This window comes from Blennius ocellaris (genome assembly GCF_963422515.1).
Source record: "Blennius ocellaris genome assembly, chromosome: 4".
Lineage (NCBI taxonomy): Eukaryota > Metazoa > Chordata > Actinopteri > Blenniiformes > Blenniidae > Blennius > Blennius ocellaris.
In genome coordinates this window covers 1,152,498-1,169,394 of record NC_137653.1, presented here as the reverse complement: position 1 = coordinate 1,169,394, position 16,897 = coordinate 1,152,498, and the positions used below count along the sequence as shown (strand labels likewise).

General features: G+C 47.0%; 1 protein-coding gene across 3 annotated transcripts in view; it reads left to right on the top strand.

Annotated features, from left to right (window-relative positions):
* Nucleotides 1-2,584: 2,584 nt before the first annotated feature.
* The window catches only part of kaznb (kazrin, periplakin interacting protein b), a 35,891-nt gene continuing 21,578 nt past the window's right edge, over nucleotides 2,585-16,897 (top strand). For 2 of the 3 annotated variants that reach the window (XM_080495216.1, XM_080495218.1), the window contains exon 1: nucleotides 2,585-2,678. In XM_080495216.1, the coding sequence (XP_080351342.1) occupies nucleotides 2,612-2,678 (67 nt within the window). In that variant the 5' untranslated portion in view covers nucleotides 2,585-2,611. Of the gene's footprint in view, nucleotides 2,679-4,596; nucleotides 4,773-16,897 lie in introns of those variants that run through there. The other variant, XM_080495217.1, reaches the window with a different exon arrangement.

Here is a 16,897-nt window from a genome sequence, read left to right as displayed (position 1 = left end):
AGCAGCAGGAGGAGCGGGGCCATAGACCTATAGAACTAGAAGCTACTGACGCTAGCAGCAGGAGGAGCGGGGCCATAGACCTATAGAACTAGAAGCTACTGACGCTAGCAGCAGGAGGAGCGGGGCCATAGACCTATAGAACTAGAAGCTACTGACGCTAGCAGCAGGAGGAGCGGGGCCATAGACCTATAGAACTAGAATCTACTGACGCTAGCAGCAGGAGGAGCGGGGCCATAGACCTATAGAACTAGAAGCTACTGACGCTAGCAGCAGGAGGAGCGGGACCTCGCCAAGATGGCGGCGCCGCCACCGCCGTGCTCCCGCCGGCGGCGTCCAGAGGGCGACGGATCACAGCAGCGCTCTCGCGCCGGCGTATTGATTCAGTTTCATCGCGGATCGATTCTAAACACAGATTACTAGTTTTCCGCGGCGGTGGCGAATTAAAACGTCGCAGCGGCGACATTTGAGTTCGCCGCCGTATTTCTGACTGAACGTATAATAGAAACCCGACAGCACAACTCTGAATATACGAGTCGTTTTTTTTGTTTGTTTTTTTATTATCCCCTCTTGTTTCTTCTCTCGTCACACAAAGGACACGTCGAATACTAAGTCAACTTTCCCGGCGAACTTTTTGACACGTTTACAGTCTGTGTTTATGGATCATGAGGCTTCCAGCCGTCTGTCATCTTATTCAGGCTTTCTTTTTTTTTTTTTTACTGCACACTGTTGTTGTTTAATTTGCTGATTTTATATCTCACTCCATCATAAAAGAGATTTACAGTGGATCCATCATGGCCGCCTGTCGGGGGAGGGGGGGAGGAGGGGGGGGGAGCAGCCTCCCTTGTGAAATATTCAGACACAAATATCTCAACTCAGTCCTGCTGTCTTATATAATCATCCAGGCTTCTTCTCTTCTCCCGCCAAACGTCCCAAAACCCAAAAGACTTCACGTCATTTCTCTCTGTGAATTAATTGGCTGTAAAACAGCCGTTCAGGAGTCGTTTCACATTCCTCCCACATTATGAGGCGTCGTTTAATGAACGTACGAGAGGAGCTGGAAGAGAAACTCTGGCTGTTCCATCAGGACATGTAGTTCACCTGCCAGGCCTCTGGGGGCGCTGTGACTCACCAAACACACCAAAAACCCAGAAGAAGACAGAGCACATAGAAATTTAGAAGTAGATTCTTGCTCATACACATAGATATAAACACATAGAACAGTGTTTTTCAACCTCTGGTGTTTCCTCCAGATCGTCAGCTGAGCCGTGGGAAATTATCACATTTCACATTTTTTTCTAAAAAAACCTTTGCTCTCACAGCGACAGTGTGTTGCAGAGTCATCATGTATAAATACTCTTCACCACTAGAGGGCAGCACAGAACTTTGCCGGTGAAATGTAAAGTGACAGACGTCAGTGTGGTTCATCTCCACCTCCTGCTACCATCTTGTATCAAAGTACTGTGTCAGTGACAGTGATGGAGAAGTTTTTGAAAACCAGGATCTCAGCTCTTCATCCATCAGGTCCAGGTTTCACACTGAGGGAGGCACTATTAAAAAAAGTCCTTGCTTTCTGGATTTACTGGATTCCTGTTGATAAAACTTTGATGAGAAAGACTTTATATTGTTAATAGAGGCTACACAGTTTAACTTTTTAACATTTTCAGGTGGAGGTGTGACTCCAGATGTTTCCAAACAAAAAAATGTGTCTTGGTTCAAAAAGGTAGAAAAACACTGACTTAGATGCCTCATTGCCTCTCAGCGCCTGTTGATGCCGCCATCTTGGAAAGGTCTCAACATAAACACCCCAGGATAGAGAATTTTCTTCTTTTTTATTTTAACCCTTCGGGGCCTGAAGCATTTTGTCCCGTTTTTCACTACAATTGATTTTTCCTTTATATCTCAGACATAAAATCCTTAAACTTTGCCTTTTTTGGCGTCATTTTGTTCAGGACAACCTCATAAATGCATTTCTGAAGTATTTTCATCACTTTGGCATACTGCATTAAAACAGTGGATCTAAAAACACCATAAAATTACAAATTCGGGCGGTAAAAACATAGATTTATTGACTATAAAAGTCACAGACATGGTTAACGAATCATTTTGTTTACTTGTAAAGTAAATCTAAACTATAATGAACTAAAATTGATCAAAGTAGGACTGAAAAAACAGTTCTATACAGATATTTACAGTGAAATAGAAGCACTGCCTCAGGCGTTTTTGTAAAACTATTTACAAAAGGTCACACATATTTTTCCTCACATCTCCGCTTTTATTTGGGCGATCAACGGCATTTAAAAACGAGCTTGTAGTTTTATATCTGCACTTTCCACACGAATTGAAACACTGTCATGTGACGAGGACGCGCCGGTGCGTCCGCCGGCCCCAGAGGGTTAAAGATGTTTGAACCTGAAGTTTTTCCTCGTGACTGACTGTCTTGTTCTTTTACGAACAAGAACCTCTGGCAGATCGCGCCTCTAGCTGTCACTTCTCTACATTCAAAGTTCACGCCGTTTATTTTCACCCGGGTGAAAATAAACGAGTTTTCTAAACGTCAGTTTTGTGTGTTTGTCCTGCAGAGGCGTCGGCGCCGCGCCGGCAGAAGACGGACATGTGCTACACCTCAGAGATCTCCGGCATGATGGACTTTGGCACTCCCGACTGCTCGCTCGGCAAAGGTACGTTGTCCCCCTTCGGAGGTCCCGCCTGGTTTCCATGGCGACGGCTGCCCCGGCGGTTTAAAGAGACAGGACACAAAAGTTGATACGAACACCTGACCGCCGCACGTATTAAGTAGGAGGTTTGGTTCTGCGGCGAGGCGAGAGGTCGACTTCCACAGAGAGACGCTTCAGCCTGAGTGGAGCTTCGTACGACTTCATCACGCTTCTATTGTCGCATAAGCAATTACCGGCAGAACGCCGGTGTCCTGCAATCACTGCCGCCGGCGCGAGACGGGGAAGGGCTTCAAAGAGCGGCTGGAGAAAGCGGAGATAATGGGCCCTTTCCCCGCCGCGGAGGAGGATCAATCATGGAGTCGATGGCGGCTTGTTGTTGTTGTTGTTGTTAATCTTTGAGTCTTCTGTCGGTGTGGCGACGCCTCTCATTCTCCATTGTTCTCGCGGTGAGACAGTCGAGCGCCGCCGCTGCTTTCATGCAGTCTCACCTGATTCCGGGACGAGATTTCTGAGTTTCTTGGAAATAATTCATCCCCAACAATGTAGTTTTAATATTATTTCTCATTGATATCTAGTATATGTGCGTCTGTATTTAGTAAGGTATCATATGGCTTTTTATTCTCATGGAGAATGTTCTGCTTTGTACACGTCAGTCACATTTTAATCACGTTTTTCATTTAAAGTCTCTATCGGAAGCCGTTCTTACGTGATGCACCTGAACGCATCACTCGAAGCCGTCAGCTTCCGACATCGAGACGCTACAACGTCTTTACACCGTTTTAAACATATATTAGTCCTGAGCTGGACGTCAAAACTTCTACGTTTATAATCCTGCAGTTTGTTTTTTTTAAACTAGCGTTTAAAGTCGGTACTATTTGTTTACTGGCGTAATGATATTGTTGTCAGGCGTCATGTGTGAGCTGCTCGTCCAATAGGAGAGCACAAAACATCCAAGATGGCGGCGGCTACGATTGAGCTCACGGCAGTTCAGAGGAGGAAAACATGAGAACAACCTTTAATAAGCCGTCAAAAATATGTAATAATGCTTAAAAAACATGTAAGGCGGCTCGTTAACGTGAACGAGCTCCTGAACGCATCACTGAAAGTGGCGTTTTAACTTTATTATTGTGTCAAACATGCTGATATATCTTGTGTTTTTGTGTCAGATACACTTAATAATCCTTCCAGATGTGTTGAATATACATTGAAATCAAATCCTTCAAATCAATAATGCTGAAAACAATCGCGGTGGACGAGTCGTCATATGTTAATGCTCTATCTGATAATGCACACTGCCAGGTCGGCGGCGTGCAGCAGGACAAACGACCTTTAGTGTGAAAATCTCCTCTTCATATCGAGCCTCCAGCTCTTCAGACTCGCGTTTTAAATCCAGACGGGCACCAGAGGTCAGAACGTCCTGCGGCTCCAGGTGAAGCTCCGGGTGAAGCTCCAGGTGAAGCTCCAGGTGAAACTCCAGGTGAAGCTCCAGGTGAAGCTCCGCCCCCCTGGACCGGTGACTCTCTGCAGCTCTGACACGAAGAGGCACGTTTGTTTGGCCGTCAGGTGGAGCGAGAGCTCCGCTGACTCACCTGAGGCTGCAGGTGACGTCTGCCGCCCCTCCCCCGCTCCTCCTGTGCTGCCTGGGAGTGTGTGTGTGGGGGGGGGGGGGGGGGGGGGGAGGGAAGGGGGGCGTGGCTTAGCAGGTATGCCACCAGGTGGGAGGGAAAGCAGGGGCCTCATTCAGAGCTCCCCGGGGACGAGTGGGCGGAGCCTGGCTGGTGGGCGGAGCCTGGATGAGCGGCGTGGTGGGCGGAGCCTGGCTTGTGGGCGGAGCCCGGTTGGTGGGCGGAGCCTGGCTGAGCGGCGCTGGGAGCGGCCGGCTCTACCTGCAGTCTGTCTGCGCAGGTTGAATGGTTTGTGACGGTGTGTGTGTGTGTGTAAGTGTGTGTGTGTGTGTGTGTGTGTGAGAGTGTGTGTGTGTGTGTTCCTCGGTACTCGTTCACCTGCTATGAGACTCGACTGCAGAGGCGACAGTGGAGCCGAGCGGAGCCTGTGAGGACGAGGACATGAGGTCCGAGAAGGAGGAGGGGAAGGCCGGTGAGTGGAGACTGATAGAGGGAGAGAACGAGGGATTCAGTGGAGGTGAAGAGGCCACAGACCTCCAGTGTGTGTGTGTGTGTGTGTGTGTGTGTGTCACTGATTACACAATTGCCGTCTCAACACACAACGGCTCCGCTTGTTATTCAGATTGTTTGTGACACACAGAGGAAAGTTTGTTTACCCTCCGACCTGCTCTGCAGCATGTTTGTCAGGTTTTCTCTTTCTGGGTTTGTTACTCAGCTGTTTTCCTCTTCGCTTCTACTTCAGGAGGTATTATTATTATTATTATTATTATTATTATTATGGAATATGATGGTCACTTTGTCACTTTTTGTGTGATTTGTTGGAGGCAGTGCTGAATTTAATTTAATTTCATTTCATTTCATTTCATTTAAGAAACTGTATTTCTACTGATTTAAATGCAATTCAAACTTGACAAAACTCTTACATTGATTTATTTTAACTTTTTGCAAAGCTGAAAACAATTTGAATTAATTAAATTTAATTACATTTATTCAAACAATTTTTTTGTTTTTTTTAAATTGTTTGAATAAATTAAATAAAATTAAATGTATTCAAACAATTTTTTTGTTTTTTTTAAATTGTTTGAATACAATAAATTTAATTTAATTACATTTAATTTATTCAAACACTTTCTTTTGTTTTTTATTGAATTGTTTGAATAAATAAAATAAAATGTAATTTAATTTATTCAAACACATTTTTTTGTTTTTTTTTGTTCTTTGAATAAATTAAATTAAATTAAATTTCATTTTGTTTAATTTATTCAAACATTTTTTCTAGTATTGCAAAAAGTTAAAATAAAGTAATGTACGAGTTTTCTCAAGTTTGAATTGCCTTTAAATCAGTAGAAATCCAGTTTTTCCTCACGTTGCCTGACGACTAACGACCAGCGACGTCGTTCACACGGAACCACAATAAATCCAATCTCAACCAGGCGCAGCAGTAAAACTCTGCTTATTAAACTCTCGTAGTAGAATGTGAGCACATGTCCATGGTATGAGGATTTATAAACGCTGGTTTACACATAAGATGTTTCACCAGCAGATCAGACGAGACCAAATAACTCGGATTATTTAATCTGAAGCAAACCGTCACCTCTCACAGTCCAGTTACACATTCTTATTGATTTCTGCGTTTTTGTGAGGAAGTTTTGAAGCTGTATTTTAATAAGAACTCAGCTAGTTTGACTGATTATTGTTTTATTTATCTCTTGTAATAGAGATCTTGATCTCAGTTTTATTTGCTGGTTAAATAAAAAGTTAATAATGATAATAATTATGCCAAAATCATCCCAGTTCAGTTTTCATCAGATGTCTAATAGCAGGTTTCATGTGAATTCCTTTTAATCGGTATTCTACTTACAGTTATCTGGGAATATACTGCATGATTTTCCTTCTTCATTGGAACGTCGACCTGATTTCATGTTTTATTGTTGTGGACAGATTCTTTCCTGTGAAAGCTGATTTATTTAAATCTATTCAACATCCCAGCCTTATTTGTTGGTTTACTTAAGACGGGAATGCAACGCTGACCTAAATATGACAGTTTTTTTATGCGGATGATCTCTTAATCTGCTATAAGTATTGCACAGGGTGGTGTTGGGTAATACTGAGCAGTATTGCAGTATCTGGTCGCTCTGCAGACACACTGGAGCTTCTCAGGCAGTGAGGGACAGAAATAACAATCATGTGTTTAATGTAGAACCGAGACACGTTTATCAGCACGGCGAGCACAGAGTTCAAGAGAAGTTCTAGAAATTATACATCTACATGTTTCCTGTTCTATAGAAAGAGCCTCTTTTGGAGGATGGTGGCGACCCCTGGAGGTCGGAGGTCAGCAGTCATATTTTACTGTCTGAGCGCCGCAGCTCCTTGAAATGTCGGCGGGCAGGTTTACGTGATGCACCTGAACGCATCGCGGAAAGCTGTCAGCTCCTACAGCTACAGTCTACAAACTAGAACAACATGGCGGCTCGGACTGAAACTCTTTTATTACTGAAACGGTTCAGAGGAATGTTTGCAGAAGCTACTGACGCTAGCAGCAGGAGGAGGGCCATAGACCTATAGAACTAGAAGCTAGTGACGCTAGCAGCAGGAGGAGGGCCATAGACCTATAGAACTAGAAGCTAGTGACGCTAGCAGCAGGAGGAGCGGGGCCATAGACCTATAGAACTAGAAGCTACCGACGCTAGCAGCAGGAGGAGCAGGGCCATAGACCTACAGAACTAGAAGCTACTGACGCTAGCAGCAGGAGGAGCGGGGCCATAGACCTATAGAACTAGAAGCTACTGACGCTAGCAGCAGGAGGAGCGGGTCCATAGACCTATAGAACTAGAAGCTACTGACGCTAGCAGCAGGAGGAGCGGGTCCATAGACCTATAGAACTAGAAGCTACTGACGCTAGCAGCAGGAGGAGCGGGGCCATAGACCTATAGAACTAGAAGCTACTGACGCTAGCAGCAGGAGGAGCGGGGCCATAGACCTATAGAACTAGAAGCTACTGACGCTAGCAGCAGGAGGAGCGGGGCCATAGACCTATAGAACTAGAAGCTACTGACGCTAGCAGCAGGAGGAGCGGGGCCATAGACCTATAGAACTAGAAGCTACTGACGCTAGCAGCAGGAGGAGCGGGGCCATAGACCTATAGAACTAGAAGCTACTAACACAAGCAGCAGGAGGAGCAGGGCCATAGACCTATAGAACTAGAAGCTACTGACGCTAGCAGCAGGAGGAGCAGGGCCATAGACCTATAGAACTAGAAGCTACTGACGCTAGCAGCAGGAGGAGCGGGTCCATAGACCTATAGAACTAGAAGCTACTGACGCTAGCAGCAGGAGGAGCGGGGCCATAGACCTATAGAACTAGAAGCTACTGACGCTAGCAGCAGGAGGAGCGGGGCCATAGACCTATAGAACTAGAAGCTACTGACGCTAGCAGCAGGAGGAGCGGGGCCATAGACCTATAGAACTAGAAGCTACTGACGCTAGCAGCAGGAGGAGCGGGGCCATAGACCTATAGAACTAGAAGCTACTAACACAAGCAGCAGGAGGAGCAGGGCCATAGACCTATAGAACTAGAAGCTACTGACGCTAGCAGCAGGAGGAGCAGGGCCATAGACCTATAGAACTAGAAGCTACTGACGCTAGCAGCAGGAGGAGCGGGTCCATAGACCTATAGAACTAGAAGCTACTGACGCTAGCAGCAGGAGGAGCGGGGCCATAGACCTATAGAACTAGAAGCTACTGACGCTAGCAGCAGGAGGAGCGGGGCCATAGACCTATAGAACTAGAAGCTACTGACGCTAGCAGCAGGAGGAGCGGGGCCATAGACCTATAGAACTAGAAGCTACTAACGCTAGCAGCAGGAGGAGCGGGGCCATAGACCTATAGAACTAGAAGCTACTAACGCTAGCAGCAGGAGGAGTGGGTCCATAGACCTATAGAACTAGAAGCTACTGACGCTAGCAGCAGGAGGAGCAGGGCCATAGACCTATAAAACTAGAGTTATATACAGATTTATGAGCAGGAATCTACTTCTAAAGTTCTATGTGCTCTGTCTTCTTCTGTGTTCTTGGTGTGTTTGGTGAGTCACAGCGCCCCCAGAGGCCTGGTTGTGTACTACAGTCCTGAAGCCTCGTGTTGAACCGAGTTCACAGAGACGTGTGGACGGAATGTTTTAGTAGAAGTCTGTGGAGAAGACGGAGGTTCTTCTGGTCATGTGACTCTGGCCTCTCTCAGGACTTTGTCCCACGAGGCCGGAGGCCGTGAGGCTCCACAGACGATCCCTCTTCTTTGTGTCGACGTCATGAATGGGTTGTTGTTTCAGCAGGCGTGTCGCAGCGCTGAATGAATGAATGAATGAGTGAATGAATGAATGACCGGAGGTGAGCGTGATGCCGCTGCAGCTCCCCGCTCTGAAACCTGAGCTCGCCGCTCAGAGTCTCCATTCTGCATCAAAGAACTTTGTTTCTCTATTTTTTGGTCATTTCTCTGGTTTGGCCTGTTGGGAGCATTCAGAAGAGCCATGGCTTCCCATCATTGTTGTAATATTCCACAGTTTCAAACTTTACGGTGATCGTCTTCTTGGACAGTGAACAAGAAACCTCATTAGACTCGTCCTCATTTCGGCCAAACCGTTTGAAAATCCTCATCGTGAAGCAGCAGTGGAGGTTTTTACATTTCTTACACGAACTACAGGAACAGAGTCCGTCCTGTTTGTCCGGGAGCTTCAGGAGCGCTGGCAGACTGAGCCTCTGGCTCCACCTGCTCCACCTGCCCCAGCTGCTCCACCTGCTCCACCAACCCAGCTGCCCCAGCTGCTCCAGCGGCTCCAGCTGTTCTAGCGGCCCCAGCTGCTCCAGCTGTTCCAGCTGCCCCAGCTGTTCCAGCTGCTCCACCTTCTCCACGTACCCACCTGCTCCAGCTGCTCCAGCTGTTCCACCTGCTCCACCTGCTCCACCTACCCAGCTGCTCCAGCTGCCCCAGCTGCTCCAGCTGTTCTAGCTGCCCCAGCTGTTCCAGCTGCTCCACCTACCCACCTGTTCCACCTGCTCCAGCTGCTCCATTTGTTCCACCTACTCCAGCTGTTCCACCTACCCACCTGCTCCAGCTGTTCCAGCTGTTCCAGCTGCTCCACCTACCCACCTGTTCCACCTGCTCCAGCTGCTCCATTTGTTCCACCTACTCCAGCTGTTCCACCTACCCACCTGCTCCAGCTGTTCCAGCTGTTCTACCTGCTCCAGCTGCTCCATTTGTCCACCTGCTCAAGCTGTTCCAGCTGTTCCACCTTCTCCACCTACCCACCTGCTCCAGCTGCTCCAGCTGTTCCACCTTCTCCACCTACCCACCTGCTCCAGCTGCTCAGCTGTTCCACCTGCTCCACCTACCCAGCTGCTCCAGCTGCTCCAGCTGTTCTAGCTGCCCCAGCTGTTCCAGCTGCTCCACCTTCTCCACCTACCCACCTTCTCCAGCTGCTCCACCTGCTCCAGCTGCTGAACAGATTTCTCCGGGACTCCATCTTCCCATCCAGATAAAAGCAATCAGTCCATTCTTGAGACTTGAGTTTCGTCTGTAGATTTTACTTTGAAATGTTTGAACTCTTCACATGGAGTACTTGTTTCATGTGTACCAACCGTGGCGTGAATGTGTTTTTTTTTTAATGGTTAAAAAACTCTAAATAACAAGGAAAAACAAACTATTTCCCCAAAAGATAAAGTCGATTTCTTCTGCCTTGATGTGAGAATCACAACATCTAAAAGGTAAAACATTCCCTTGATGACTGTTTAACACGGAGAAAAAAAACCTAGAGTATCTCCACAATGATTCTGAATTGGTGGAGCAATAAATGTATAATTGCCAACGAGACGAAGCGACTCGGTCATGAAAATGATTTAAAGAGTCTTTTGTGTGTGTAAAGCAGGTGATTATGGGAGGGAGTGTCCGTCCTGCAGTTAAAATGTCTTCCTGTGACGACGTGTTGAGACGTTGACCCGAGAGCCCGCAGGACAGAAACCCCGAGATCACATGACGCCGCCGACTGACGCTTCCTTTGAACCGCCGGATTCAGAGCCTCTCCGTCAAAACGCCTCGTCTCAAACTCTGCAGTCAAAACCTCAAAGTTCGTTCTGATTGGAAGCAGGAATCCTGACGAAGCTGCTCGACAGCACCAGGAAGTTACTGCAGAAATATTCACCCAACCTGCTGCATCGATGGCTCGTCTTCGCCATAGAGCTTTTATTTTGACACAGGAAGTGGGGACACCGGAAGTAACGGCTGACTTTATCAGGAAATAACTTTTCACTGTCCGGTTCTGGATGTCGACACTGAGCAGTGGAACACAGAGAACAGTAGAACATTATAGCAGTAGAACAGTATAGCAGTACAGTAGTAGAACAGTAGAACAGTACTGCAGTACAGTAGTAGAACAGTAGAACATTATAGCAGTACAGTAGTAGAACATTATAGCAGTACAGTAGTAGAACAGTACTGCAGTAGAACAGTATAGCAGTACAGCAGTAGAACAGAAGAACAGTATAGCAGTACAGTAGTAGAACAGTACTGCAGTAGAACAGTATAGCAGTACAGCAGTAGAACAGTAGAACATTATAGCAGTACAGTAGTAGAACAGTACTGCAGTAGAACAGTTAGCAGTACAGCAGTAGAACAGAAGAACAGTATAGCAGTACAGTAGTAGAACAGTACTGCAGTAGAACAGTATAGCAGTACAGCAGTAGAACAGAAGAACAGTATAGCAGTACAGCAGTATAGTAGTACAGTAGTAGAACGGTGCTGCAGTAGAACAGTACTGCAGTACTATACTCTGAGTCGTCGGGTCAAAAGGTTCTGGTTCTCTTTGATGTTTCATGACAAAACATCTGGACTGAGAACTGAGACTCAGTACTTATGTAGTACTTCTGTAGTACTTCCTCCTCCTGTAACGTCCCTCTGAACCTCCTCCCTCCACCTCCTCCCTCCACCCCCTCCACCTCCTCCCTCCACCACCTCCACCTCCTCCCTCCACCACCTCCACCTCCTCCCTCCACCTCCTCCCTCCACCTTCTCCCTCCACCTCCTCCCTCCACCCACTCCACCTCCTCCGATATGAGGCTCAGCAGGGGGCCGGCGGCGCTGGGAGGTTGTGGGCGTCGGGCCATGTTTTCCTTCTCCTCCTATCAGGTGCAGCTCTGCTCTGATGCAGTTTCTCCTTCTGTCTTCAGCTACAAACACTTTTCTCAGCTCTTCCTTTTTCTTTGAGGAACACAGAAACACAGAATATTGTAGTATTTATTTCCACAGCGGTGGACGTGAAGAGTCTCACGAGTTCCACGACCAGTTTTACCACTCTGGGTTTTGTGAGCCTCGGCTTCCAGAGTTTTTTAAAAACAAGACTCGACAAGTTTCCCGCCGTAGCGACGCTGAAGCTCCGGGATTATTGGCGTTAAGTCGTGACGCAACCGGGGCGGCGTGGCGGCGCGGCGGCGGGAACCACGCAAACGTGCCCAGTGCTTCACTGCAGTTCTGGTGCAGTCAGGCCGCTTTGGTCAATGCAGTACTTTCAGAAAAGCCTTGCAGGATTTTACTATGGGGATGTACTTTTACAGTAGAAATGACGTAGTGCCTCAGCGGGACAGTAGGGGGCGGTGTTGAGTTACCGTACGGTATGGTGCTTTGTGTGCTTCTACTGCGTGTCTACCTAAAGTACCTTGCCCAGCCGGGACTCCCCCTCCGTCCAGGTACCGAGTACCTCAGTACGGTTCCGTAGGGGGGGAGCCACACTGCAGCCATGAGCGTCGTACTCCATAAGCAAGTACGCCATACTTAAAGAATCACAGATTTTCTCAGACAACTGAGCAACGCAGCAACAGATGTTTTTCCGCGCTGGTCCAGTGAGTTCTGTCACGTAATGATGTACTATACCTGCGTATAGTTACTACATATCCCTACTTATCATTACTACATATCCCTACTTATCATTATTACATATCCCTACTTATCATTATTACATATCCCTACTTATCATTACTACATATCCCTACTTATCATTACTACATATCCCTACTTATCATTACTACATATCCCTGTGTATCATTACTACATATCCCTACTTATCATTACTATATATACATGTGTATCATTACTACATATCCCTGTGTATCATTACTACATATCCCTGTGTATCATTACTACATATCCCTGTGTATCATTACTACATATCCCTGTGTATCATTATTACATATCCCTACTTATCATTACTACATATCCCTACTTATCATTACTATATATACATGTGTATCATTACTACATATCCCTACTTATCATTACTATATATACATGTGTATCATTACTACATATCCCTGGGTATCAGTACTACATATCCCTGGGTATCAGTACTACATATCCCTGGGTATCAGTACTACATATACCTGGGTATCAGTACTACACATACCTGGGTATCAATACTACATGCAGCTGTTCACAACCCGCCAATATTTGAATCCTCTCTGGTGGAGCCGAGCAACACATATGAATCTGGGTACGCTTTGCTGTGCCATACCATACCTTACTGTACTGTACCATACCTTACCGTACCATACTGTACTGTACCTTACCGTACCATACCACACTATATAGTACCATACTGTACCGTACCATACTATACTGTACCATACTATACTATACGGTACCATACTGTACCGTACCATACCACACTATATAGTACCATACTGTACCGTACCACACTATACAGTACCATACTGTACCATACCACACTGTACCGTACCGTACCGTACCATACCATACCATACTCTACCATACCATACTGTACCGTACCATACATTACTGTACCATTCTGTACCGTACCATACTGTACTGTACCACACTATACTGTACCGTACCGTACCATACCATACCGTACCATACCATACCATACCATACTGTACCGTACCATACTGTACTGTACCACACTATACCGTACCATACTGTACTGTACCACACTATACTGTACCGTACCGTACCATACCATACCGTGCCATACCATACTGTACCGTACCATACCGTACCGTACCATACCATACTGTACCGTACCATACTGTACTGTACCACACTATACTGTACCATACCGTACCATACCATACTGTACCGTACCATACCATACCATACTGTACCATACCATACTGTACCGTACCATACTGTACTGTACCACACTATACTGTACCATACCGTACCATACCATACTGTACCGTACCATACCATACTGTACCATACCATACTGTACCGTACCATACCATACCGTACCATACCATACCATACCATACCGTACTGTACCGTACCATACCGTACCGTACCATACTGTACCGTACCATACTGTACTGTACCACACTATACTGTACCATACCGTACCATACCATACTGTACCGTACCATACCATACTGTACCATACCATACTGTACCGTACCATACCATACCGTACCATACCATACCATACCGTACTGTACCGTACCATACCGTACCGTACCATACTGTACCGTACCATACTGTACTGTACCACACTATACCATACCATACTGTACCATACCGTACTCGTCTTTTCTCCAGCCGTCCTCTTCACGGAGACGGAGTGTCTCATGAGGACGAGACGTTGATCAGACCAGTACATCGACACTCGCAGTGTAAAAGACTTCAGTCCAGTTTGTTCCTGCTGTTCAGCTTCAGTTTCCTGAATGATAACTTTCTCCTGATGTGTTCTCTGGTTAGCGAAGCACCACAAGTACACAAATACACAAATACACACACGAGTGTGTGTTACGTTTGGTACACATTTCTTTGACCCACATATTTCCCTGCAGTCTCACTGTAAACTGTAAACTGTAAACTGTAAACTGTAAACTGCATCTCATCTTCACCTCAGTCCAGCCTGTCAACCACGTTTCTGCCAACATCTGGAAACTCCTACCGTCACTTCTCTATTCACAGTTTTTACTGGTGACTAACTTTCACCTCTTCAGTTTCAGCTAAAATTATTGTAACATTTTAGTTTGACCTATTTATTTATCTCATATTATCTCACATAACTATATTATATATGTATTTCATCAACTTTGTGTCAGTTTTTCTCACATAAAGTGGAATAAATGACTAATTAGAGTGTTTGTCCTGATAACGTGTCAGTATTCTGACTATTTACCTTCTTTAGTCACAGTAAAACGTGTTTTCACTTAAAAACGTGACAGTTGCCCTCAAACAGACTTGTTTTTTATCCCGTAAGGAAGAGAATTCCTCCTGAAATGAGAAACAAACACACACACACACACATTAGTGTGTGTTCCCGCCTGCACTAAAGTAATGAGTGAGTACATGCCCACAACAAATTACACAATATTCCACATGCTGAGCTGAAGTACCCGTTCGCCTGCTGGCGTTCATTTTGCAGAGCTGCAGTGGAGCTGCAGTGGAGCTGCAGAGGAGCAGCAGAGCTGCGCGGAGCCACGACTGTGGAGTGAAATGAATCGTCTCTTCATCACCACGTCATCCACTCACTTTCATAAATGCTTAATGAAGTAGAACATGTTTAATGTCGCCTTTGATCAGCGTCAGTTTGGAGTCGTGAGGAGAGAGTTCAGCTGCAGACGGGAGAAATCAGTTGATCGTCGTGGTCACGCTGGAACTCTTAGGCCCCGCCCACCACGAACTCTTAGGCCCCGCCCACCACGAACTCTGAGGCCCCGCCCACCAGGAACCTGGTTCACCTGAACCACATGTTTCTGGCCTGTCGTCCACACGAGGCGGTTTTTTTTTAACGCAGGTCACAAAGTGGGGAAATTCTAAAACCCCGGCTCGTCGGCAAAGACCATCATCTGCGTAAAAAAGATTAGGTAAATCCCCCCCCCCCCCCCCACGCGGTCCGTGATGTCATCAACTAACCACAACAATCAGGGAGCTGCAGGAGGAGCAGGGCCATAGACCTATAGAACTAGAAGCTACTGACGCTAGCAGCAGGAGGAGCAGGGCCATAGACCTATAGAACTAGAAGCTACTGACGCTAGCAGCAGGAGGCATAGAACTAGAAGCTACTGACGCTAGCAGCGGGGCCATAGACCTATAGAACTAGAAGCTACTGACGCTAGCAGCAGGAGGAGCGGGGCCATAGACCTATAGAACTAGAAGCGACTGACGCTAGCAGCAGGAGGAGCGGGGCCATAGACCTATAGAACTAGAAGCTACTGACGCTAGCAGCAGGAGGAGCAGGGGCCATAGACCTATAGAACTAGAAGCTACTGACGCTAGCAGCAGGAGGAGCAGGGCCATAGACCTATAGAACTAGAAGCTACTGACGCTAGCAGCAGGAGGAGCAGGGCCATAGACCTATAGAACTAGAAGCTACTGACGCTAGCAGCACTAGGCAGGAGGAGCGGGGCCATAGACCTATAGAACCAGAAGCCACTGATGCTAGCAGCAGGAGGAGCGGGGCCATAGACCTATAGAACTAGAAGCTACTGACGCTAGCAGCAGGAGGAGCGGGGCCATAGACCTATAGAACTAGAAGCTACTGACGCTAGCAGCAGGAGGAGCGGGGCCATAGACCTATAGAACTAGAAGCTACTGACGCTAGCAGCAGGAGGAGCGGGGCCATAGACCTATAGAACTAGAAGCTACTGACGCTAGCAGCAGGAGGAGCGGGGCCATAGACCTATAGAACTAGAAGCTACTGACACTAGCAGCAGGAGGAGCGGGGGCCATAGACCTATAGAACTAGAAGCTACTGACGCTAGCAGCAGAGGAGCAGGGCCATAGAGCTATAGAACTAGAAGCTACTGACGCTAGCAGCAGGAGGAGCAGGGCCATAGAGCTATAGAACTAGAGTTATATACAGGTTTATGAGCAGGAGTCTTCACTCTGTTTGGTGAGTCACAGCGCCCCTAGAGGCCTGGACTGTGTACTACACATGTTGAGCCGAGTTCATAGTGACTTATGGACGGAATGTTGGTTTTTTTTCATATTTATTGATTCATTCCAGTGAAAAGTACAGAGAAGAAAAGCTTTTGAGAGAAAGAAGCCTTGCCGAAGCGTCTCCTCATATCGACTGGCTGCAGGAAGGTTCTTCTCGTTTCTCTCCACGGGGGACGTTTTCTCATTTTGCTCATAATTATTTTAAAGGAAGCTTTGATAAGGCCCTCTTTGTTTTGCAATCATGTCGTATTTCACAGAGAAAATTCGTGCAGCGAAATTCCTTCAGGCTCCACGTTTTCCTGACGACTGTGGAAACAGACGAGTTCCTGGTCCGTACAGTTAGTAACAGTTAGTAACAGTGTAATAACGCTGTAATGACGTCCAGCACTGATCACGCTGTGTCTGAGCGGTGAGCAGGTGAATGGAAGCGGGGGGGGGGGGGGGGGTGGTGGGGAGGAGAGGGGAGAAGGTAGAGGAGGTGGAGGGAGGAGGGGGAGGGAGGAGGGGAGGGAGAAGGTAGAGGAGGTGGAGGGAGGAGGGGGAGGGAGAAGGTAGAGGAGGTGGAGGGAGGAGGTGGAGGGAGGAGGGGGAGGGAGAAGGTAGAGGAGGTGGAGGGAGGAGGGGGAGGGAGAAGGTAGAGGAGGTGGAGGGAGGA